This window comes from Numenius arquata, chromosome 1 (genome assembly GCF_964106895.1).
Source record: "Numenius arquata chromosome 1, bNumArq3.hap1.1, whole genome shotgun sequence".
Lineage (NCBI taxonomy): Eukaryota > Metazoa > Chordata > Aves > Charadriiformes > Scolopacidae > Numenius > Numenius arquata.
This window is the reverse complement of record NC_133576.1, coordinates 17,128,443-17,148,814: the sequence shown is the minus strand read 5'-3', so window position 1 is coordinate 17,148,814 and position 20,372 is coordinate 17,128,443. Positions and strand designations below refer to the sequence as shown.

Sequence of the window (20,372 nt, the reverse complement as noted above, 5' to 3'; positions counted from 1 at the left end):
TCAGGCACTAGAGCATGCCCTGAAGTGCCATGTCTACACATTTCTTAAATACCTCCAGGGATGGCGACTCCACCACCTCCCTGGGCAGGCTGTTCCAGTGCCTGACCACTCTCTCAGTAAAGTAATTCTTCCTAATATCTAATCTAAACCTCCCCTGCAGCAACTTCAGACCATTTCCTGTGGTCCTGTCATTATTCCCTTGGGAGAAGAGGCCAACACCCACCTCTACAACCTCCTTTCAGGTAGTTGTAGAGGGCAATGAGGTCTCCCCTCAGCCTCCTCTTCTCCAAACTAAACATGCCCAGCTCCCTCAGCCTCTCCTCATGAGACTTGTTCTCTAGACCCCTCACCAGCTTGGTGGCTCTCCTCTGGACACGCTCCAGCAGCTCAATGTCCTTCCTGTAGTGAGGGGCCCAGAACTGAACACAGCACTCGAGGTGAGGCCTCACCAGTGCCCAGTACAGAGGCACCATCACTTCCCTACTCCTGCTGGCCACACTATTCCTGATGCAGGCCAGGATGCTGTCCACCAACACCCTCAGGTCCCTTTCTGCCAGGCAGCTTTCCAGCCACTCTTCCCCAAGCCTGTAGCATTGCCTGGGGTTGTTGTGACCAAAATATCCTTCACAGGAGTTTAAGCGTAGGGTCAGAGATGGGGTTTTATAACAAGCACCTACCAGTAACAAAGCCATGCAATGAACAAGCTATAATCTATCAACCTTAAGTATATGCTCCAGGCCATCCTGCTCTGTTCTGGATGAAATACTCATAGGCTGCAGCTGTTGCAATTTCAACTTTTCACCCCTCGATGGAAAGTAACACTGCCTCCCTTACAGCTCCGGCACCCTCGACTCTTCTTGAAGAGTCACTGCAATTTTTTTTTGACAGTCATTCTCAACTTCTAGAACAAACTCTGAATTCTTGCAGTGATTTTGTAACAGTCTTTCCCTAAAACTCCAAGAACATTAGAAGAAAACTCACCTACTGGGTTTAATCAAGTCAGCAATTGCCTCATTTACTTGAAAAAGATACTGTGCTCTCTGGGGTTTTTATTTCCTTTCATTGTCAGTATTTTCACCCCCTCCTGCTTTGCAAAAGTTTGTTAAAATATCCCACTGAAGTGGAAATCAACTGCTTACTTTTTACTCCCTAATTCAATCAATGCAAACCCCAGTTAAACAAGAGAACATGATGAACCAGCTCTTTGGATAAAGTGGCTAAATTAACAACTGATTAAGTTGCCGATTTTGCTTACTTCAATGTAAAAGATAACCTTGCTGAAGTCAGACCACGCTACAAAACAGAGAAAAGACAAGCCAAAGTTGCACATAAAGAGTCTTTTAAAAAGAAAAAATATTATTTGTAACAGCATTATTCAAAGAGAAAAAAATGCTCTGTTTGTAAAGTATTTACAAAGGTATTTGTACAGCCTGCCAAAAAAAAAAAAAAAATCATTAATACAAGAGAATACAAGTCAACATTGTCCTTCAAACAGAATCATAAGGAATCTGTAACAACTTTCAGTGTCTTACATAGGACATTCAGCATGGCGCACACATGAGAATGTGCCATCATTAAGGGTGTACCTAACTCATCTCTTAGGAACATAAAATGGTCTTAAATTACACAAGTGTCTTCTCACTGTCCCACCCCCCAGCACCTGGCTTCATTTAGTGTTTTGAAGGGAAAGTTCTGTAGTCAAGAAAGACGACTCTTAGTGAAGACTTCAACCTGGTTTAGTAAACAGAACTATTGCCCTGTTTACAGAATAAATTATTCTGGGTGTATTTTTAATGGTGACAGCATTTTCCATCTCTCCTTTCCTATTTTAAAATAGCTAAGTGTCACATAAAGTTAATCAAAGTAAACTCCTATGATGCAAATACTGCACTAGAAAATTCCCAGAGGCAGAGAAGCAAGAAAATAGGTAATTGAGAAGACACAGTTCAGATGTAGAATGACAGTCACATTCCAGCTTACTTATCACAAGACCCAGCATCTTGATTTAAGCTCATCAACCTGACTGACAGAGGTCAAGGACTCCACTTAGGTCAAGGTCGGTCAGGGCTAAGCAAAACATGGAGGACAAACCTGGAACTCAATTATTCAATTCCCTCCTCTTTCCAAAAAGCCTACACCACCACACACACAATGAAAGCGCAGGAGCCCAGCAGGCCAATGCCCGACAATCACGGTGTTAGCTGGTCAATTTTCTGAAAGCAAGCAAGCAACAGGATGCATAAGTGTTGCAAATAGATTCAGGAGCATTTTTAATAGGAATTTAAGCTAACTTCCACTGTTCAACTTCTTGCCCCTGCCAAGGCAGAGCTACAATTACAGAATTAGACAAGACAGACTCTTATGGTATAAAGAAATCAGCCTGCATCTCCTATAGACAGGTGGGTCCAGCCCAGCTCTCACCAATTCACCACTGAGAGGCATTAGTGTGTATGACAAATTAGCTGTATAAACCCAGAGGCTATTTTTTTCTTTCCTTGGTGGAAGTGGGGAACCAACATCTTTGTCAGAGCTGCATCTTTAGTTACAATTAGTCCTTATTCTGCTACTTCAGTAAGTGTGGTATCCGATATGAGCCACTATCTCATAGCCTCTCTTTATCTTTCAGCTTACATAGGCAGTTGATGTAGCCATATCACACGGGAAACTATAGCTGTTGGACTGGGCCATCACGTGACTACACTGTGATCATCTTTTCTCATAACACTTGTAAACGTCCCTCTTGTTTTCTCACTGAAAATCAGGTTGCTAATAATACAATGCAGGAGGCTTTTCTGTCTGTCCTGTTTATTTTGTAAAGCACCTTTGACTATTACTAAACAGTTAATAAATATTTAACTAAAAAGTGGTTAATACTAAATTAGATACTACTCATCCTAAAACAATCTTAGCTCCACACCTGGTCTTGTGACAGTTTAATTTCTTGCTGCTGCAATGAACTGACAGCATGAAAATTTCAGCTCACTCAGACCTTAAATTCCAAAGGAATAGTTGTGGGGGAGGAAGGGAAGTAAGCTTGAAAACGTGCTTTGAGTGGACCTGGAAATTTAAAGGGACATGGCAAAAAGCACAAAAAAAAAAAAAACCAAACCACCTACTGGAGTTTAAAAAGAAATATCAGGATTTTTAAGATGTGGTCAGTGTTTTGTGGGCTTGCTTGTAATAACCAGTCCAGCAGCACTGCTTCCTTTTGGTCAGGGTGTACTGCATGCATGGTGGAACAACTATGGAGAATGACAACCAAGGAGGGAGTTTTCTCATGGTGTCATTTGTCTCAAGTTAAGCTGCCAAAACATGGGCACATTCTGATATGTATCTTTATATTTCTTCTGCCAAATCTATATGCTATTCATCATTAACTTTTCCAGTTCTTGCTCTAAGTACACGCACAGTTCACTAATTCTTCCCCTCCGGTAAGGAAACACTATAGCAGTCAATATAACAGCATTGCAGCAAAGTCTAAAAGGTATTGCCATGGCTGAGTCAGTCTAGTGCCTTCCCTCACACACATTCAATTTTGTCATCATTTCCAGTGCTCCTTTCCATTTTAGTTTATTAAGAAACAGAAGTCCCCAGAAATATTAAGTATAAATGACGAAGATAGATATATTGGATTATCCTAGCAAAGTGGCCCTGAATTAAACCTACATTTCTAACTCTCTTACAACAGTGAGTTGGCTTTGAAGTGAGAAGTTTAACAGCATCTTAACTGGAAAAGACTCTTGCTAACCTGCCTGGCTCAACACAAAACCAAAGCAGTTATTCCTGTTCCTCAAGGTCTGCACAAACCATGGCTCCAAAACCTAAGGTTTTACTGTGTCAAAATGCGACTGGGGACTTCCATCACCACACCACATCTGTGACCTTTACCAGCAGTTAAAGATATCTCCTGCACCAGAAAATAAGACATTTTCAGGCTCTTTGTGCCCTATTATCTTTCAACTATGATGACATAAGCAGTAGAGGAAGTTTGCTGACTATGAAAACCAGAGCCGCCTTCCCCTCCAACAGCATACTGAACTAGCCATTTACTTCCACAGCAGCCCAATAACTTTGAAAAAAGACTGTGTTCCTCCATACACAGCTTCTGTTTGTTAAGGAAGGTCTCCAAGGTTTCCCCTACCATTTTCCTTTTCTCCAACTACTGCAGAAGACCTGAAAAGAAATAGCAAGATAGTCTTTTTCTACTGATGTCTAGTAGATTTAGTATCACGGTAGTAGTGATGTTTAGTAGATTTAGTCAATCCTTGTTCTTTATCAGCTACTACAGCCAGAAATGTAGCCTCTGCTGACATTAATCTACTAGGGAGAGATGTAGACTAGAGCTGTGTCCACCTTTGACCTTTTGTGCAGCTGCAAGATTTAATAGATTGGGTTTAGGACCTAAGTGCTTGCCTCCCTCCCTTTCATCCTCCTGCTAATGGTGAAACCTATTCTGTACCACAAGAGACAGCAATACATTTATAATTTTGTGGACAATTCATGACTATTTTACTGGATTTTAGTCTTTCAAATAGAGACACCAGTATTTTCCTCCTTACCAGAACACACCCACCAGCTGGGTCAAGCAAGGGGGAAAAGCAATTTAATCATTATTTTTCATTGACAATCACAATTTCAGTTTGCTTCTGTCCAAAATTTTCAGGGAGTTCTCTGCATCACTTGCCCTCTTCTGTGACTCTCCAGTCCTACTTATAAGCTCAGAAACTCTTCCCACACAGGCATATCCTTCAGCTAAAAAGTATTGATAAAGAATACGAGTCTAGTCAAATCTATTGTATTTTAACCCCCTGCAATTCTAATTTACCTAGACAGGATGGCTGGTGGAAGAGGGAGGTTAGCTCCCTTCCCAGGCTTGCCTGCAGCCTTCTGGAATGAGCATAATTTACCTCTGTGTCTTGGGTGTAATAGGCAACGCAGCACCTACACCCCTCCAAGCCTTCACCTCCAGCCCTGAGCTCTCACCTCATTCCCATTACCATCTTAAATGGAAGACGTCAGCTTGTTCTAGCCAAACCTAAGCCCTTCAACATTTTGGGCAAGATCTGTGAAACAAGGGTTTCTAGCCTTCCACTCACACGCGGGAGAGACACCAGGAGGACATGCTATCAATAGGGAGAGTTTGGCAAAAGCTGAGAAAAGCCTGCAGGTCCCAACTTACTCTCACAGTCTTATCAACGTGTTCAGACTCTTGTTCCTTCCTCCTTTTTATCTAGTGCAACGTCACCTGTTCAGTGATGTAACTCCTTTTTCATTCCTCTTCCCTCCCTCTGCCTGAGGACCCAGGACCTTTTACATATACCCTATAGTGAGGGCAGAACAGAAAAAAAAAATGAAAAGGTCAGAGAAAAAGAGAGGTTGCATGCACTCATCAGACTGTTTCTTGGATAGCAAGAACAAGCTCGGTCACGTAACTACAAGGTCGTGTACAAGCCTGGGTCACGTAACTACAAGCTTTTTAAAGGTTACTGGAACAGTCCCCCTTTTGGCTGCAAAAGACTGCTGTGATCCCGTTCTCAGAGGTACAGCAATCAATTATGTGTGCTGTTTCACAGAGAGATCACTTTTGGGCCTACCAATGCAGAATTTAATGTCATTTATACTAACAGCAATTACTAGTTCCAGGGATGAAAAACAAGGCTACAAAGCATCAACCAGTACATCCTGCCAGAAAACCCTGATGAGCAAAATACAATGGAGCACAGACATTAGGTGTCACTGAAATGGTCCTCAAATAGGAGCAGTATTCAGTGCAACTGTCTGATGCTGAGTTAATTAGCCCTGCTAAGAGGCAGAACATGTTACCTCCAGCTTGGGGCTACAACAGCATTGGTAAGCCACTCTTGAGATGTGAGCTAATCACAGAATATTTTTGGTTGGATGGGACCTTTGAGATCATTGAGTCCAACCAACAAATATTTTGACTCAGATTGCCACAGTGCAATGTGGATCCCCGGCACCAGCTCAAGGTGACAGCATGCTCTATTGCATGGTGTAGACACACAATTAAAACTGCAAATGTAAAAGAGGTAGCTGGTTTTATATGTCCCAGCTGGTCAATGTTGTTTTTAATTATTTTTCCCTTCCAAGTAGAAAACAATATTCCCTAATGTTCACAAATGACTTGGGGGTTATTCCAGCAATAGACACAGGTTTTTGTAGCACAGTTAAATACTGCTAACTTGAGTTTAAAAGTCAGCCCTGGATAGATCCAAATCCAACTTGTGGCTTAGAGGGGAAGATGAACAACAGTAACTACTGGATTCTCATCTAACGGGTGCTTTCTAAGCATCACAGAATACCAGAAATCTTGCCTATAATTATGATCAAGAATAAGATCAGGTCCACAGCCTCGTCTTCTTGCCTGCTTTTGTGCCTTGAGATGAGGACTAGAAGGAAGCGGCCAGTTTATGCAAAGGTGCACAGAAGTTGGGAACAGACATTTATTTTCATATGCTTTCCCCATCCTGTCCCTCCACAGGCCTTCCCCTGCAACACATTTTGTTGTTTTATTGGGTTTTTTTCCTTTCTTCCTCCAGTGCACTTGAACACAAACCAGCAGTTACTGGCATGTCCAGCAGCCACAGAGCTGCAGTGCAGTACAAAACCAGCTACTTTGGGTTCAGTCAAAAGTTACCCTATGCATCCAAAGTCCAAAGCAGGTATGAGCTGAGCCCAGATAGCTCTGCTTCCTCAACTCCCAAAGCTTTAATCAAAGCAAACAACACAAATCCAGCTCTAACTACCCCTTTAAAAAAAATTATAAAAAAAATAAATCACAAATTCAGTAACACAGGCTTAGCTGAAAGATTTCATCAAGCCCTGTTGTTCTCTCCCAGATTAACCTTTAAAGCTTTAGCCTGCCTAAACTAGGCCACTATTTATATATTACACATCATAGGTGTCGGTATAACACATGATAGAACAAAATGCACAGAGAACAGGTACTATAAATCGATGCAGCTCCTCCTGCATACTGTGGTGACACCACTGTTCTTTCTCAGCCTGTGTTTCCCCTCTCCCTTCAGCTCTTCTTCCAGAAAGACTGGAATATAAACAAGCATGCATAGTGTTCTGGGAGTCAGAGTTCAAGTTATTTTCTCCTCATACCTTGACTTGCGTAACTGAAAAGGTTTTTTGTCAACTTGAGAGAGCTGCTCTTCCTGAAGGAACAGAGCATCATAGTTTTGGGCTGCTTTGCTTCTTCACCTCCTTTTAAACAACAAAGATGACATATATTACACTGTGCTTGAAAAAACAGAAAATAATTAATATAAAATGATTAATATATATCCCACTGCAACATCAGTTACTCATTCACGCCCACTGTTCTTTGTCCACAAGTGCCTGCAGAGTCAGAGGCTTGAGGTCAAACGAACAATTCTTCTTCAATTTCCCAGAGAGAAAAGATGGAAAAAAGTAGAAGGAGAAAAACCTGGAAATAGCCAAATTAGTCAGGTTTCAAAACAGTTCAGTTACAAACCATATCACCTCACCAGTTTTTTTCCCCACAGAAACCATGATCAATCTAAATAAATAAAGGTGAAACCAGAGAATTTTATCTATATTATACGTGCACATTCACTACAGCATTAAATTCACCTTAAAACAAGGCATACTTTGTCTTCTAATGATGCCAAGGATATCTAAAACATCCAGCTCTGGCAGATTTGGAGCTAGGGATTTAACCTCAGCTCCCACAAAAATAGCTGGGAATTACAAAACTAAATCTACTACCACTCAACTTGGGGAAAATAAAGAATAATCTCAATCCTAGGCTAAAATAAATCGCAAAAAAACCCCACCCCACTCACAAGCAAAATTAGAGCTCTCAAGGCCAGTAGCAGAGGGAATAATGTGGGGTTTGGTTTTTTGGTTGGTTGTTTGGTTTTTTGGGTGTTTTGTTTTGTTTTTTAAAAGGATAACTGAAAGGGCTAATTTACTTGCTTCACTACCAGCACATGGAGAATGAAATGCTCCCCATCTACATCAAGTCCCAAGTAAATCACACTAATTTCTCGCTTAGTCATAGCAGTATAAATCCTGATCTGTGCTTGTATCAGAATCTCTTCCTAAGGAGACAAAGGTGCTTTTTGTGTGACTACTTTTCACAGTAGCTATTTGCCAACCCCAGTCATGATTAATTCCAAATATGCATGGACTGCCATCATCTGATGCCCCAGCTCTTTCTACCAGAATTTTTAGTCTCCATATAACTTGTTACTATTTAAACTGTTATGAATGTTTGTGTGGACTAAGAGGCCCAGCAAATAGGTGTGAACATGCTCCTACAGCATCCAAAATTGAAGAGTTTTTAATTTAAATAACATGCAAAGCATGTCTGTAGTCAGAGACCCAAACATATTATGTTCACTGATTTTTGCTGCGTTGCTTGCTATCTTGCCTTGACTGCTAAAAAAAATCCCCAAACTACCAAAAAAAACCCCCCAAAACTCCCGACTGTTTGAGACGGAATTTACCCAAACAGCAGATTCTTCAAGTCAATCTGCTTCGATGCAACTTCGATGTGCCAACTACAGAGAGCTCTGGGATTCTCAGGAATGCAGCAAAACAAGTCAGAGAAAAGCGTAAAGCTAAATTAACTTGGAGAGGGAGGAAAACGGAGAGAAGTGGTAGCACTTACCCCACACTACTACTAAGTCTTGGAAGTTTCCCAGGCCAGTGATCTTGCCAGCTCAGGAGAAAGCTGCAGGACACCAACAGTTTGAGCAGTTTCTCTGATGACGTTAATGCCTTACATTTCCAGTGCTCCCAGCTCAGCATTGCAACAAATACATTCACATTGCCTTTGGATCTTGAAAAGTAATCAGAATACACACCTTAGCTGCTAACTACTATAAGAAAGCCAAGTCCAAACTGACAGTGCCAAACTGGAAAAGCTCAAATATTGCAAATATTAAGGCAATTTTCAAAAGCCGTCTTTATATGCAGCTTTGTTTTCTTAGCACTAAAGCTCAAAAATATTATTTAGAACAACAAAAAAAAAAATCCACCATAAGAAAAGCTTAATGAGCAACTTCATAACTATGACAATGCTTTGTGGACATAAAGTGGTTTCGAGCTAACAAAGAACTGTTGTACAGGTTGCAGCAAAGCTTGTATCTGATCCCCTAAAGGCTTTTAGAGCTTTGTTTCCTTTCTTAAATGTGAATACAGGAAAAACTACCACATACTTATCCTGAGGATTTTGAGAGCTGTGAGATACATAGCAGAATTAAAAAATGAAGTCCTGAAGAACATTTAACGCAGCATGTGAAGTCCTAACTGACATCTTTTCTGAATGGGAAAGGTTGACAGTAAGTCTACATGTGTTTAAAAAAAAAAGAAGAAAAAAAAAAGATTTCTTTGTAAGGTAGTGAGCTTTCCAAGGGGAACAAAGATGTGGGTATATCCAACTTCAGCATTCAGAGTGTTATTAATTGTGTGTTTCCTTAGACAAAGCTGAAATCAAATAATCAATAAAAACCCAGGACAAATGAGCATGTCAAAAGACATAAAACTATAAATGGAATTCTTGAAAGAGCAACTGTTAGTGGTTGTAAATGAACTCAGCTCCTTATGGAAAAGTTTGCACAAGTTCATTTACATATTTTCATCCTATACAGGAGTTCATAGCCCTGACTTATGCACTTTAGTTTCCTCACCTATACACGAGAAGAGTTAATTATCTCTGACAGTAATCTTCAATCGCCATCTGTCTGGAAGGAAAGCTGCCTAAATTAGTCAGCAGGGAATGCTGGGAAAGCTTACATACTTTTCTCAGCGCTACACAGAGACACCCATTTAGGACTTTATGACCTCAATCCTCACTGAAGGTTAAACACATCCCATTTCCTCCCCAAAACTGAAAACTGATGTATCACTATGTTGGTTAATTGTGGGGGGTGAGGCACCCTTTTTTGGGGTTTTGTGTGTGTTTGTTTGAAAAGGAAAGTCACCCCTAAAATTGAGGAGATTCAAAGGTGCGTTTCACCCCACCCACACATCTTCTTTCACAGTCCCACAGCCTTCCTGCTGGGGTTGCCCTGTAGTGGCTAAAATGCCTACAAGCCCAGGTGAGAGCCAGAAGGCTTTCGGGCAGCTGGGCAGCCTTCCTGCTGGGGTTACACTGCAAGTACACAGGCCAGTCCCTGCTGCAGCGATGGCTTCACACAGTACTATCTGCTGCAAATCATCAGCTCCCTCCATCATTCTCCTTTGATACTTTCTAAACCAAGTATGGTTTGCTATAGGTGAACCAGAGCGTCTATTTCTACTGTTTGATTCTCAGTCTCAACAGTCCTTAAACAGATTAGCTGTGTCATTGTCCCCCCGCCCACCTAATCTTTGCTGAGCATCAGACTTGCCCAAGGATGTATGTGCACGTATCTCCTCTGAAGAAAGGAGAGTAGTAGGTAAGCCCTGAGACAACATGGGGCTTCACCTTCCCGTGAGTCACAGCAGGGCCATGAACTTCTTTTGTGGCATGGATCTGCTCTCCCATAACCAAACTGGTCACAATGCAGCCAGGATATAACATGAAGTCTGGTATTTGCTTCAGCATCAAACTGGAAGTCCTCTAGAGCAAGATACACTGTAAGCAGGACCTGATGTGTTGCCTATTGGTATCTTTTCCTTGCTACCCTGAACACACCAAATGGAGCTCAGTCTCCAGCATCGTCGTGTCCTATCAGATTGCTATTCATGCCCCAGATGATGCAGAACTCCTTTAGAGCATGAAATGCAGTACAGTAAAAGGTTTTTTGTTCTGTTCTATCGTGTGTTCTTAGCATGAAATGAGATTTATGCAATCATACCCTGTATGCATGCATGCATGTCCTTTCCTTCCTATAGGACTTTTGAACCCCTTTAGCTAATTTCAGTCTAATTTGACAGGAGATTAGGAACTTAATGTGTTTGAGGCCTCTACAAATTTTGCAAAAATAAACAGGCAGGTGGGTAGAACAAAGAAACCCTATAAACTCATCTTTCATGAAAGATCAGAAAGTCTACACGCAGAAAGACATCAGAAACCTGGTTTCACTATATCGTTTTGTCACACAAATGTGTGGCAGAGATATAAAAGCCTCCGGCCATTAAAAACAAAGTCCTACACTGTGAAAAGCCTTGCACAAACATATGAATGTCCAAATTTCCCCAAACATTTGCCTGAAGTTAAACATTTTAAGTACCCTTTTCAGCCACTTAAAGTGTTAGCTAACTTCAGTCACCCAAGTTCAAAAAAAGTCACTCTGACACCAGCCAGAATTTATTATAGGAAATATTCTCTGTGAAATCTGAAAAGTGATATGCATATTCTATTTCACTTCACTGTTCTTTCCAAAAACCTCTTAACAACATTCTCAATTTAGATTAGAGATCTTTAAACTAACACAAAGCCTAAGGTTTGAGGCTAAGCCATCTAAGAAACTGATGCCCCAAGTTGAAAACACATTATGGTATGCCATCAGCACAGGAGAGAGGAATGAAAATAGCTACTCCATTCAAATTGCTCCAATGAGAATGAAGTAACAGTATTTCCTTAACATGTTTTGTAAGAAAAGGCAGTCAATCTCGAGAAACTGTAAAAATGGTATTTACACTGACCAGTAATCTGGCTACTCAAAACCCAGTTTACACACCTGGGCTGTGCTCCACTGCACAAGGTGAGCAACACACACACGAGAAACGCTCTGCTACATCAGACCAATGTCCGCCTCACCCACAAGTCTTGTCTCCAGCTCTTGACAGAGGGAGATGCTATTTAGGGATAGCACATTGTGAACGCTTTGTGGTTCATTCCCCTCTTCCCCTTGCAGCACCTACAATCGTTTAGTACAGGAGTTGGAGGATAAGGTCACTGCCTATTCCTTTTAGCATCTTTTTATGGACCTTCCAACATCTCCAACTTGGGAACAACTTGGGAACCAGGGCAGAAAAAGGACAGGAAACCCACCAAAGGAGACTGAAGTGGTAGTGCTACATCAGAACTACTGAACCACGGGGCACTTCACTAGACAGGAGGCCCTAGACGTTTTGAGAATGGGGAATCAAAACTGCCACAGATGGTTATAACGTGGGGGGGGATGGACACACAGACAACTGGGAGGAGGGTAGGCCTATATAGCCTTCCAGATTCTCAGTTGAGACAAGTAACAGTCACTCCATCTCATTAAATATTGCAAAACATTTGGGTGATTAGAACTAGCTGTAGTTTTCCCTTGACTGTTTCCAGCAAAAAACCCCCAGGCTTTTCCCAGCTAACCAAATGAAGAAGTAGTAACTTGTGTAGACAAGGGGCATGATCAAAACTAGCTACAACACGCTAGCAAGCCTTGTATACATTCACCAATAAGGACAAATCCAAACTTGCTCTGGCGCTTCATCATGGATTCATGGATTTAATATTACGGCTCCATTTAATCTTGTGCAAATACTATGTTCAAACAAACCCCTAGGGCATCTCCCATCTACACCACCAACCCTCCTCCTGGTCTCATTCCCACACATTGACTTCAGACTACCTGAAGCACTGTGAAGATTGAGGTGATAATGTTTTCCAGGGTGATCAGACGTGACAGTAGACAGGCAGGTTCAAGAACTTCAAAGAAATAGGAAATACCTATTTTGACTACCAAAACATGAATAAGGCTGTGGTTTCATTCAGCAACAACAGCTCTTAAAGGGCAAGCAAATTCCCGTCTCCTTATTGCAGGGACGAAAACTCACAAGCTCCTTCCCCCCACTGTCCCTTGTGTTATGCTAGGGTGCTTGTGTGCTCCTTTTCCTAAGCAGATCATTTCTCCCCCACAGGTCATCATGTAGCCAAAAAAACTGTATCAGCACAACATACCTGCAAAAATTAGCTTCCCAAGTGGGAGCTACATAAACCAACAATTACATTGGAAAAAAGAAAAAAAGATAATGGCAAAAACACAATTTCAATTCCTTTCTTACCCTGGGAAAGGGACAACTCCTCCCCCATCCCACATGCGATATCATTTGTATTCTATACACACACACATTTTGTATTGACTATTAAATGGCCATTACATATGCATATTTCCACTGCCTACCTCTGCTAAGGCTCTCGGTAAACCAATGACGTGCCCCTCACACCGTTCTCGTTTCACTGCTGGCCGCAGGAGTCTGATAGTGAGCAGTGAAAAAGAGCAGCAGCCGGCTACTGCTGTGCTGCAAAAGAGTCAGTCTGCAGATCCAGTCTAACAAAGAGTTCTTCTGAGCTCTGCAGCAGTTGATCCTTACTTTAGTGTTTCTGACCTGTACTCACAAGAGCTAGAAACTGTTCTTTTAAAAGTGAGTTGAAAAGTCTGTGGAAATCTAAGACTGCTAGCCACCCACCTCACAAATAAAGTTTCCTGCTGGCTAGTGGCCCAAAAGAAAGCAATATTCCTGCTAGGGGAATAGAAACTTGCACTGTAAATCAACAGATGTTAAGAAGAGCTTCTATGATTAATTCTGAACTTCATTTCTGTCTGCTCTTAAAAACCAGTTCCTTGATTACTCCGTTCCTGTCCTCCTAATAGGATGGTTCATCAGCTTTGCGGCTCCTCAACTTTTCCAGCAAAAGCAAGTAGGGGCTATTCAAGTCCCTTGCTCCTCCAGGCTCCCCACAGATGCTGGAATGTAAAGAACAGCCCCAGCACAATGTACTCCAGCTTTACTGCTGCTGCTGGGGCTGGGAGCAGAGGCAATGCAGAACAGGCAAACTTTGGGTGTTATCCAAGGGATGCTTAAAATCTGCTCACTCTGTTGCACTGCTGTAAAGTCTTCCCCTCAAGATAACAAGGCTTCACTTTTGCCTTCACAACCAAAGAATGACTGACTTTGGACACTAAAAAGGCACCCCACCCCAAAAAAATTAACGTTAAAAGGACACGATACTTTAAGATGATGGGTACAGAACATAGCAAGAAGCACTACCACAAAGTACTTGTACTTGTTCAACGTGTTTTTCAAAAGGTAGTGATACCGCATGCAAGCCATATGTTTCCTATTTTTCCTTCATAGCACACACTAGCTAACGCTGCCCATCACTTTTCAGCTTTTCAAGCTTTCTGTATGAATATCAGGTTAATTTCCATGCTACTAAAAGGTGACTTGTAAAGGAAACAACAGCTTGCACATCGCATTTTCCTCCTGACCTCAATACACATCAAGAAAAGCTGAGGTTTTAGCTTCCTCTGTATCAGGAGGATAAAAGAAAGACCTAACACTTCAAGAAGTTCACACACTAAATAATAAATAAATAGAACAAGTTTTATTTTAATTTTCCTTGAAAACTATGAATAGGTACAGAAGTAGTCATACGTGACATAGCAAAAATGGAAGCAGAAGAAACTGGGCTAATGGGGAAGTTCAGGGTATTTTTATTCTGCCAGAAAGGTCTTGGTCTTTTGAGTAAATAGTAGAAAATAGAAATTCTGAAAAAGAAAAAACCCTGTACACTGAGTTATACCATAAATTAATTTCCCAGTATTATTTACTAGCTTTTCTATAAGGCTAGAGAAATAAATGAACAAATTATTCAATGAACAACAAATGAGTTGTCATAAGCTTGATAAATTAAACTCCCCTTAAATACACAATGCACATTTCAATTCATGTAGCAAAAACAGTGCAAGCAACTGCAAGGAAAGATGCCTGTAAAACGAGGTATTTCAAGTAATCTTGAGTCCATTCCTAAAATGCACTTACCTAGTGAGCCATGGCAGACTATCTTGCATCATACACACAGTAAAAACAACCATTCATGCTTATAAGTAGCATAATGTTAATGTTAAGGTACAAAGACAAACAAACCAAGATCCTGTGCTACAGCTCAAGCTATACTGTGGAGGAAAAAAAAACAAGAGCTTTTCCTTACAAGCCCCTTTGGGTCAATAGTGCGGACTGCCACATGGAGACTCCCGGTGGTCTTGCAAGTTATATCTTCAAATGATCCATCTGATTTGCCTTCTCTTCCAGGCCAAAATACTTGAACCAATCCCCAGCAGCGTATTAAGCAATACGCAAGAAGCGTAAAACCACAAATCATCTAGAGCAGGTTTATGAGAATTTTCCCAAGCCTGTCTTGGGAGGACAGATCAAACCTTCACTGAAGGGCACTGATCACAGTGTGCCCAGAAACTAACAATGAAAACAGGCCCAGGATAAAAGTGTTAGTGGCACAAAGAAGCTATCATAAGACAGACTATAGCCGCTCCCTGCTGCCTTCTACCCAAAAATTATCTTCACATAAGGCAGAAAGTAATCATCGAAAATCCTCTAGAACTGTCTCGGCTTGTAATCTTTCAAAGGTCTGAGGATGCGGTGAAGAAGCATCTCAAGCACTTGCCACCGCAAATGAGACCCATCACCATGCTGGCTGCTGTATTTCCGTCCCCAGTGAGGCAACTCCCCTCCATAATCGCTAAAGCCACTATTTAGCTGCACACACAGTACATATCAAAATAATGCCTCGCCAATCACTTTGTCTAGCCAGAACACCACAACTTACCTATTTCCACACTTCTTTACAACTGAGGACTTGGGTACTTGTGATCTTCCTGCCAGCTTTCAGGTTTTGCTGTCCTGCTTACACACTCTGCAGTTACTCCCATGGGCACTTCCCCATTGGGCAATTGCTTCCACAGAGAAACTTTTCTCCTGGTTTTGAACTGGGGGGGTATTTGAACACTGGGAGTGTCATGAGTCTCAGGGGATTATTCATACATCCCACAAGCAGGAGAGGTCTCCTACAGCCAAAATGACCCTCAGGAAGACCATGGGACTGACCCACCTTTAATACTGCCACTTCAGTAAACAGCCGTAAGCTTAAAGAGAAACTTAATTGACTCTCCTTCAGTTCAGCAAAGACAGACATGCTAAAGAAGTGGGTACTGCATCAAGCTGGAAAGAAAGATCAGTAGATTTGTTTCATGTAGGTGGGAAGGAAAAAAAAAAGGATACGTCTGGTGCAATGGAAGGAAAGTTATTTCAGTTTCAGAAATATCGCTTCTGTGACCTAATCAGATAGGAGTATTTCTGATTCAGACACAGGTGGGTAGAAAGCCTCACTCCACACAAATTTATTTTTCCATTAAGCCCTTCCTGTATTTAGTTTTTATAATTTAGGAGTCACCAGTCTAGTACCATGGCACTCTCCACAACATAAATTATACATTTTTTACATATACAATGTATAACGTTTTTATACAGTTCAGCTGCAATAGAATTGTCAGATTATTTGTTTTAATCTCAGCCCATCACTAAGGTTGTCCTTTCTAAATAGTTTTGCAACCACATTGTACTTAAGAATAGCTCAGCATAAAGTGGGTGAAGAAGAGAGAGACAAAAACTGAAGAATCCCGGACAGAAAGTTTCAGTTGGTAACAGCAGCACAACAGCTACAAATCCCAATAGATCAACTGTTCATTTTAATTTACGAAAAGACAGCAGAACCGATCTCACAGCTTGCAATAACTAAAATAGAAACACTACCGCCACTGTCAAATAATAATCTAAAGACTTAAAAAAAAAAAAAAGCCACAACCAAACACAACTAGAGAATATAAGACTTCCAGGGTTTGTTTCTTCCCTATGCTACAAGTAATAGATTTGTATAGCTTAAGACAGAGTCTACCCAGAGATCCATTGTTCCTTCCCCGAGGCCTTCGGCATTTCCAAGGGGCAGTCCCTCTTTTCGGGTATCCCCGCTAAAAGCAATCCTTTCTCGGAACCTGCCTGACCGGCAGCCATGGCAACGCGGTGGGATTACCAAACCCTTGCACTTTAGCAGAAGCCACGAATCTCCCCTCAAATTTTATTTACGGACCGCCGCCCCTCCAGCCCCCAGCTCTGCCGGGAGGCTCCCCCCTGCGCGGGGCTGTGCTACCCGCATGAGCCCGCTTTCCTCTCTACCTTACCTTGCCCTGCCCGACCTCCGAGCCCCCCGGCCGCCACCCCCCGCCCCGTTACCGCCCGCCAGGCCCCGCCGCACCTCGGCAGGGCTCGCCGCCTGCAGCACCGCCCGCCCGCCCCCGGCAACTCACCGCCCACGGCATGCGGCCCGAGGGCAGCCCGGCGCGGCGGCTGGCTGCGGGGCTGGGACCGGCTCCGCCTGCCGCCCAGGCCCAGGAGCGGGGCTGCTCCGGGAGGCCGGGGAGAGGCGAGGGGCTCCCCCAGCTCCGCGGCGAGCCCCGCGGCCGGCAGGGGCCGCCGCCGGGGGAAGGGGGACGGCCCCTTCCCTCATTTGCCCTCCCCTCCGGAGCCCCCCGGGACGCCTACCTGGCTGGGCGGCGGGGTCCGGCAGCCCGCAGGACCTCCCCCCGGCGGCGCGGCGGGGCCGCTTCCTCCCGGCGAGAGAGGCCCCGCTCCCCGCGGCTAACCCCGCCGGGGAGAGGCACCCCGGGGGGCCCTTCTCCGGCCGGGGGCGAGAGCCAGCCCCGCATGCGGCCTCAGGCAGCGCCTCGGCCCGGCCTCTCCCCTCCCCCGGGCGGTCCTCAGCACCGGCCGCCCGTCTGCGGCATCAAGGGCATCCTAACGCCCCCCGCAAGGCGGGCGGCGGCGCTCCAGCTTCTGTCAGGCTCATCCCTACCAGTAACTGGGTCCCTCGTACGCCGGGATGTTAGTTTTTACCAAGAAGTTCCCAGGAATCTTTGGGAAAGGACTGGGACATCTCGTCTCACCAGTTCTCAAGCCGAATAAAATTCTCTTCAAAGGAGGCTTGTAGAGGCAAGGCTCCATCCCTCTGGAAGTTCAATTAATTCCTTGAATACTTTCACCGAGGAACACGCTGATGCATCGGAATAGCCAGCTCTGCCTTTGAATATGTGGTAATTTCCACCGAATAGCAGTGTTGTTGGCAGCTGCTGCCTGAAGGAGGCTTTAAAATTGGAAGCATTCTCTACATGAGACTCTACATGAGGTTAGCTGGGAGCTTTCCCGTCTTGAAATAACGCAAGAGCCCGATGAGAAAACGTCTCACGGCAGAAACGCCGGCAAACTCAGGAACGAGCACTTTCAGCGTAACCCGGTCCCGTAGGTTCAGGCACCATCGACAAGATCCTCTCAGCCTATGCAGCAGTTGACAGAGCCAGGTACGCTTTATAAAGCGGAGGCATTCACTTACCAGTTGTGTGTACAGCAGGTATTTTATCTTTAAATCATCCGAGACAAGAGGGCAGAACTTGCCGCTTCTTATCAGGGCCGTCCAGGTTGTTGGCAGCTTCTCGGTATCTTCAGCCTTAGTCCCGGGCGGTGGTGTTTGCGATAAAGATGATGATAAGGGCTTTTTTCAGCTGAGCCTTATCTGTAAGAGACAGCGTAAAAACGAAGCACATTGTGTGTGTTTTAGACAGAGATGTTATGTGGCTCGAGTCTGCTGAAATTCCTCCTCGAATTATACCAAAGCCTTCCAGGGGGAGGAGAGATTCACGCGAAGAAAGCTAAAGCGCTGCTCCGTCTCCTCCCCCAGTACTGAGAGTGTCTCCTCTGACTGATTTCCAGCTGGAGCTGCAGCCACCGTTCCTCCTCTTCCCTCCTCCTCCGCCCCCGGGGCCGGCGGTTCGCCGAGAGCCTTCCCCCTCCGCGCCCGCCCCGGCAGCCTGGGGCGGGAGGGGGGGGACGACGGGACCCGCAGAGCGGGGGGCAGCGAGCCGCCCCCGCCGCTGCATCAGCCTTTCCCGCCCCGCTAACGCCGCCTCAGCTAATTAACAAACTGCTTGTCACCTGGGAGGTGGGCGGGAAGCCAAGCAAACTGAAAACCACAGCAGTTATTTCAGGTGCAGGATTCTCCCTTTCTGAGTAGCCTGCCCCCTTCCACCGCGAAAGCCATTAGGGGGAGGGACCACCCCCCTTAGGAGCTGCTGCCAGAGGCAGAATGAAGCCTCACGCTGTACGACCAACCCAGGGGAGAGTCGTGGAGCTCCTGGAAAAATCTTCTCTCCACACTACAGCACCTTCTCTCCGCTCTCTCACCTCTTCTGTCTTTACCCTTCAATTCACCTTAGTATTACGGGTACAAAACCAATTAAAAAAAAAAATTCATTAAAGTTGCACAATGAAGGAGTGAGAAGTTAGGAAATACCAGAAGGTGGATTATGTGACTTCACTTCGGTCTCCTTGCTCATACATTTCATGACAGTCTTAAATTATGCAGTCTAATATTATTTTGTTCTGGCCTTGCTTTATTTTGCAAGGCCTGGCTTTGTTTAGGACACAGGATGGCCTTTACTCTCGGGATGTGTCAGATTTTTGCAGAACAAGATGCTGGGACGTAGGAAACCTTGAGGAAATGGATCCTATTCCTGCCTCTGTTCCAGACAGGATGCGTGTGCTGCAGCTGCATCTTTTGTTCATGAGTTCATGGGTGTGAGCTAATTTCACACTAGCTAACCTGGGTATCGGTAACAGTCTAGCACGGATCTTTGGGCAGGCTGAAAAATATAGGGATTAAGAACATGAATGTGCTGTTAGCAGGACTGAAGACTCTGAGGACTCCAATTGCTGTTAGTTGGACTGAGAGAGGCCAACTCAAGTTACCAACACACCTCTGAAGCTAGTTAGACATGCAACGTTCCTGTGGTGATACTACGTGATGAAGTCATTTGACTTCACAGCCCGTTGTAAGTCACGTGCTTGTCCATTTTCTGGGAGTCTTGCACAATGCATCTAACTCTAGGAAGAGCTGAGCATTCACACTTGCAGCCAAAGTCTGTAGCAGACGTAGTGCTGTGAACAGAGGACCTGCTGCTCACAGTGTTATTCCCTTGCATTAAAGGCAGTGTGTGTAAGAAATACAAAGAATTGCATCTAAGATACCTGAATACATCTCTATCTGGAATAAACTGCAAAATCCCAAATTGTAGCTACATTTGTCAAATAATGTAATAATCTAATCTGTAATAATGTAATTTCACTTCAGTTTCTTCTGGCAACTGTAACCGTCCAAGACCAGCAACAGAATGAAAGCTGGCATTTGTTGTCACCTAAATACATTAAACTAAATTCAAGGATTCAAATGGCAATTTGAACAATTAATGCAGTGCAAAAAAATATTTAGTTCCTAGCTGTTTTCAAAACAATCTCTACAGGCAAGAAGGTAATAAATCATCTGCAACACCAATGAGTTTCTTTGGCAGAAAGCATCAGGGATCACTTCTCTGGGATATATTCTGTTGCACACAAATAGTATCAGCAATAATTTGACAACAATGAGTATCCTTCAAAATGCTTTGGAAAAGGATGACTAGCAGGAAGTCAAATGAATGCTCCTGCAAGCAAAAACAATGCATGTGACCAAAAAGTCAACAGATAATTTTTTTTTTCTATTTCAGTTCAAAATCAACTCT

At 43.6% G+C, this 20,372-nt stretch overlaps 1 protein-coding gene across 2 annotated transcripts in view; it reads right to left on the bottom strand.

Annotated features, from left to right (window-relative positions):
- ST3GAL6 (ST3 beta-galactoside alpha-2,3-sialyltransferase 6) overlaps positions 1 to 17,547 on the bottom strand; it is a 46,394-nt gene extending 28,847 nt beyond the window's left edge. Inside the window, exon 1 of one of the 2 annotated variants that reach the window (XM_074145333.1) lies at positions 17,354 to 17,547. In XM_074145333.1, coding sequence (XP_074001434.1) covers positions 17,354 to 17,471 — 118 coding nt within the window. In that variant the 5' untranslated portion in view covers positions 17,472 to 17,547. Of the gene's footprint in view, positions 1 to 4,043; positions 4,069 to 17,353 lie in introns of those variants that run through there. The other variant, XM_074145341.1, reaches the window with a different exon arrangement.
- Positions 17,548 to 20,372: the final 2,825 nt, after the last annotated feature.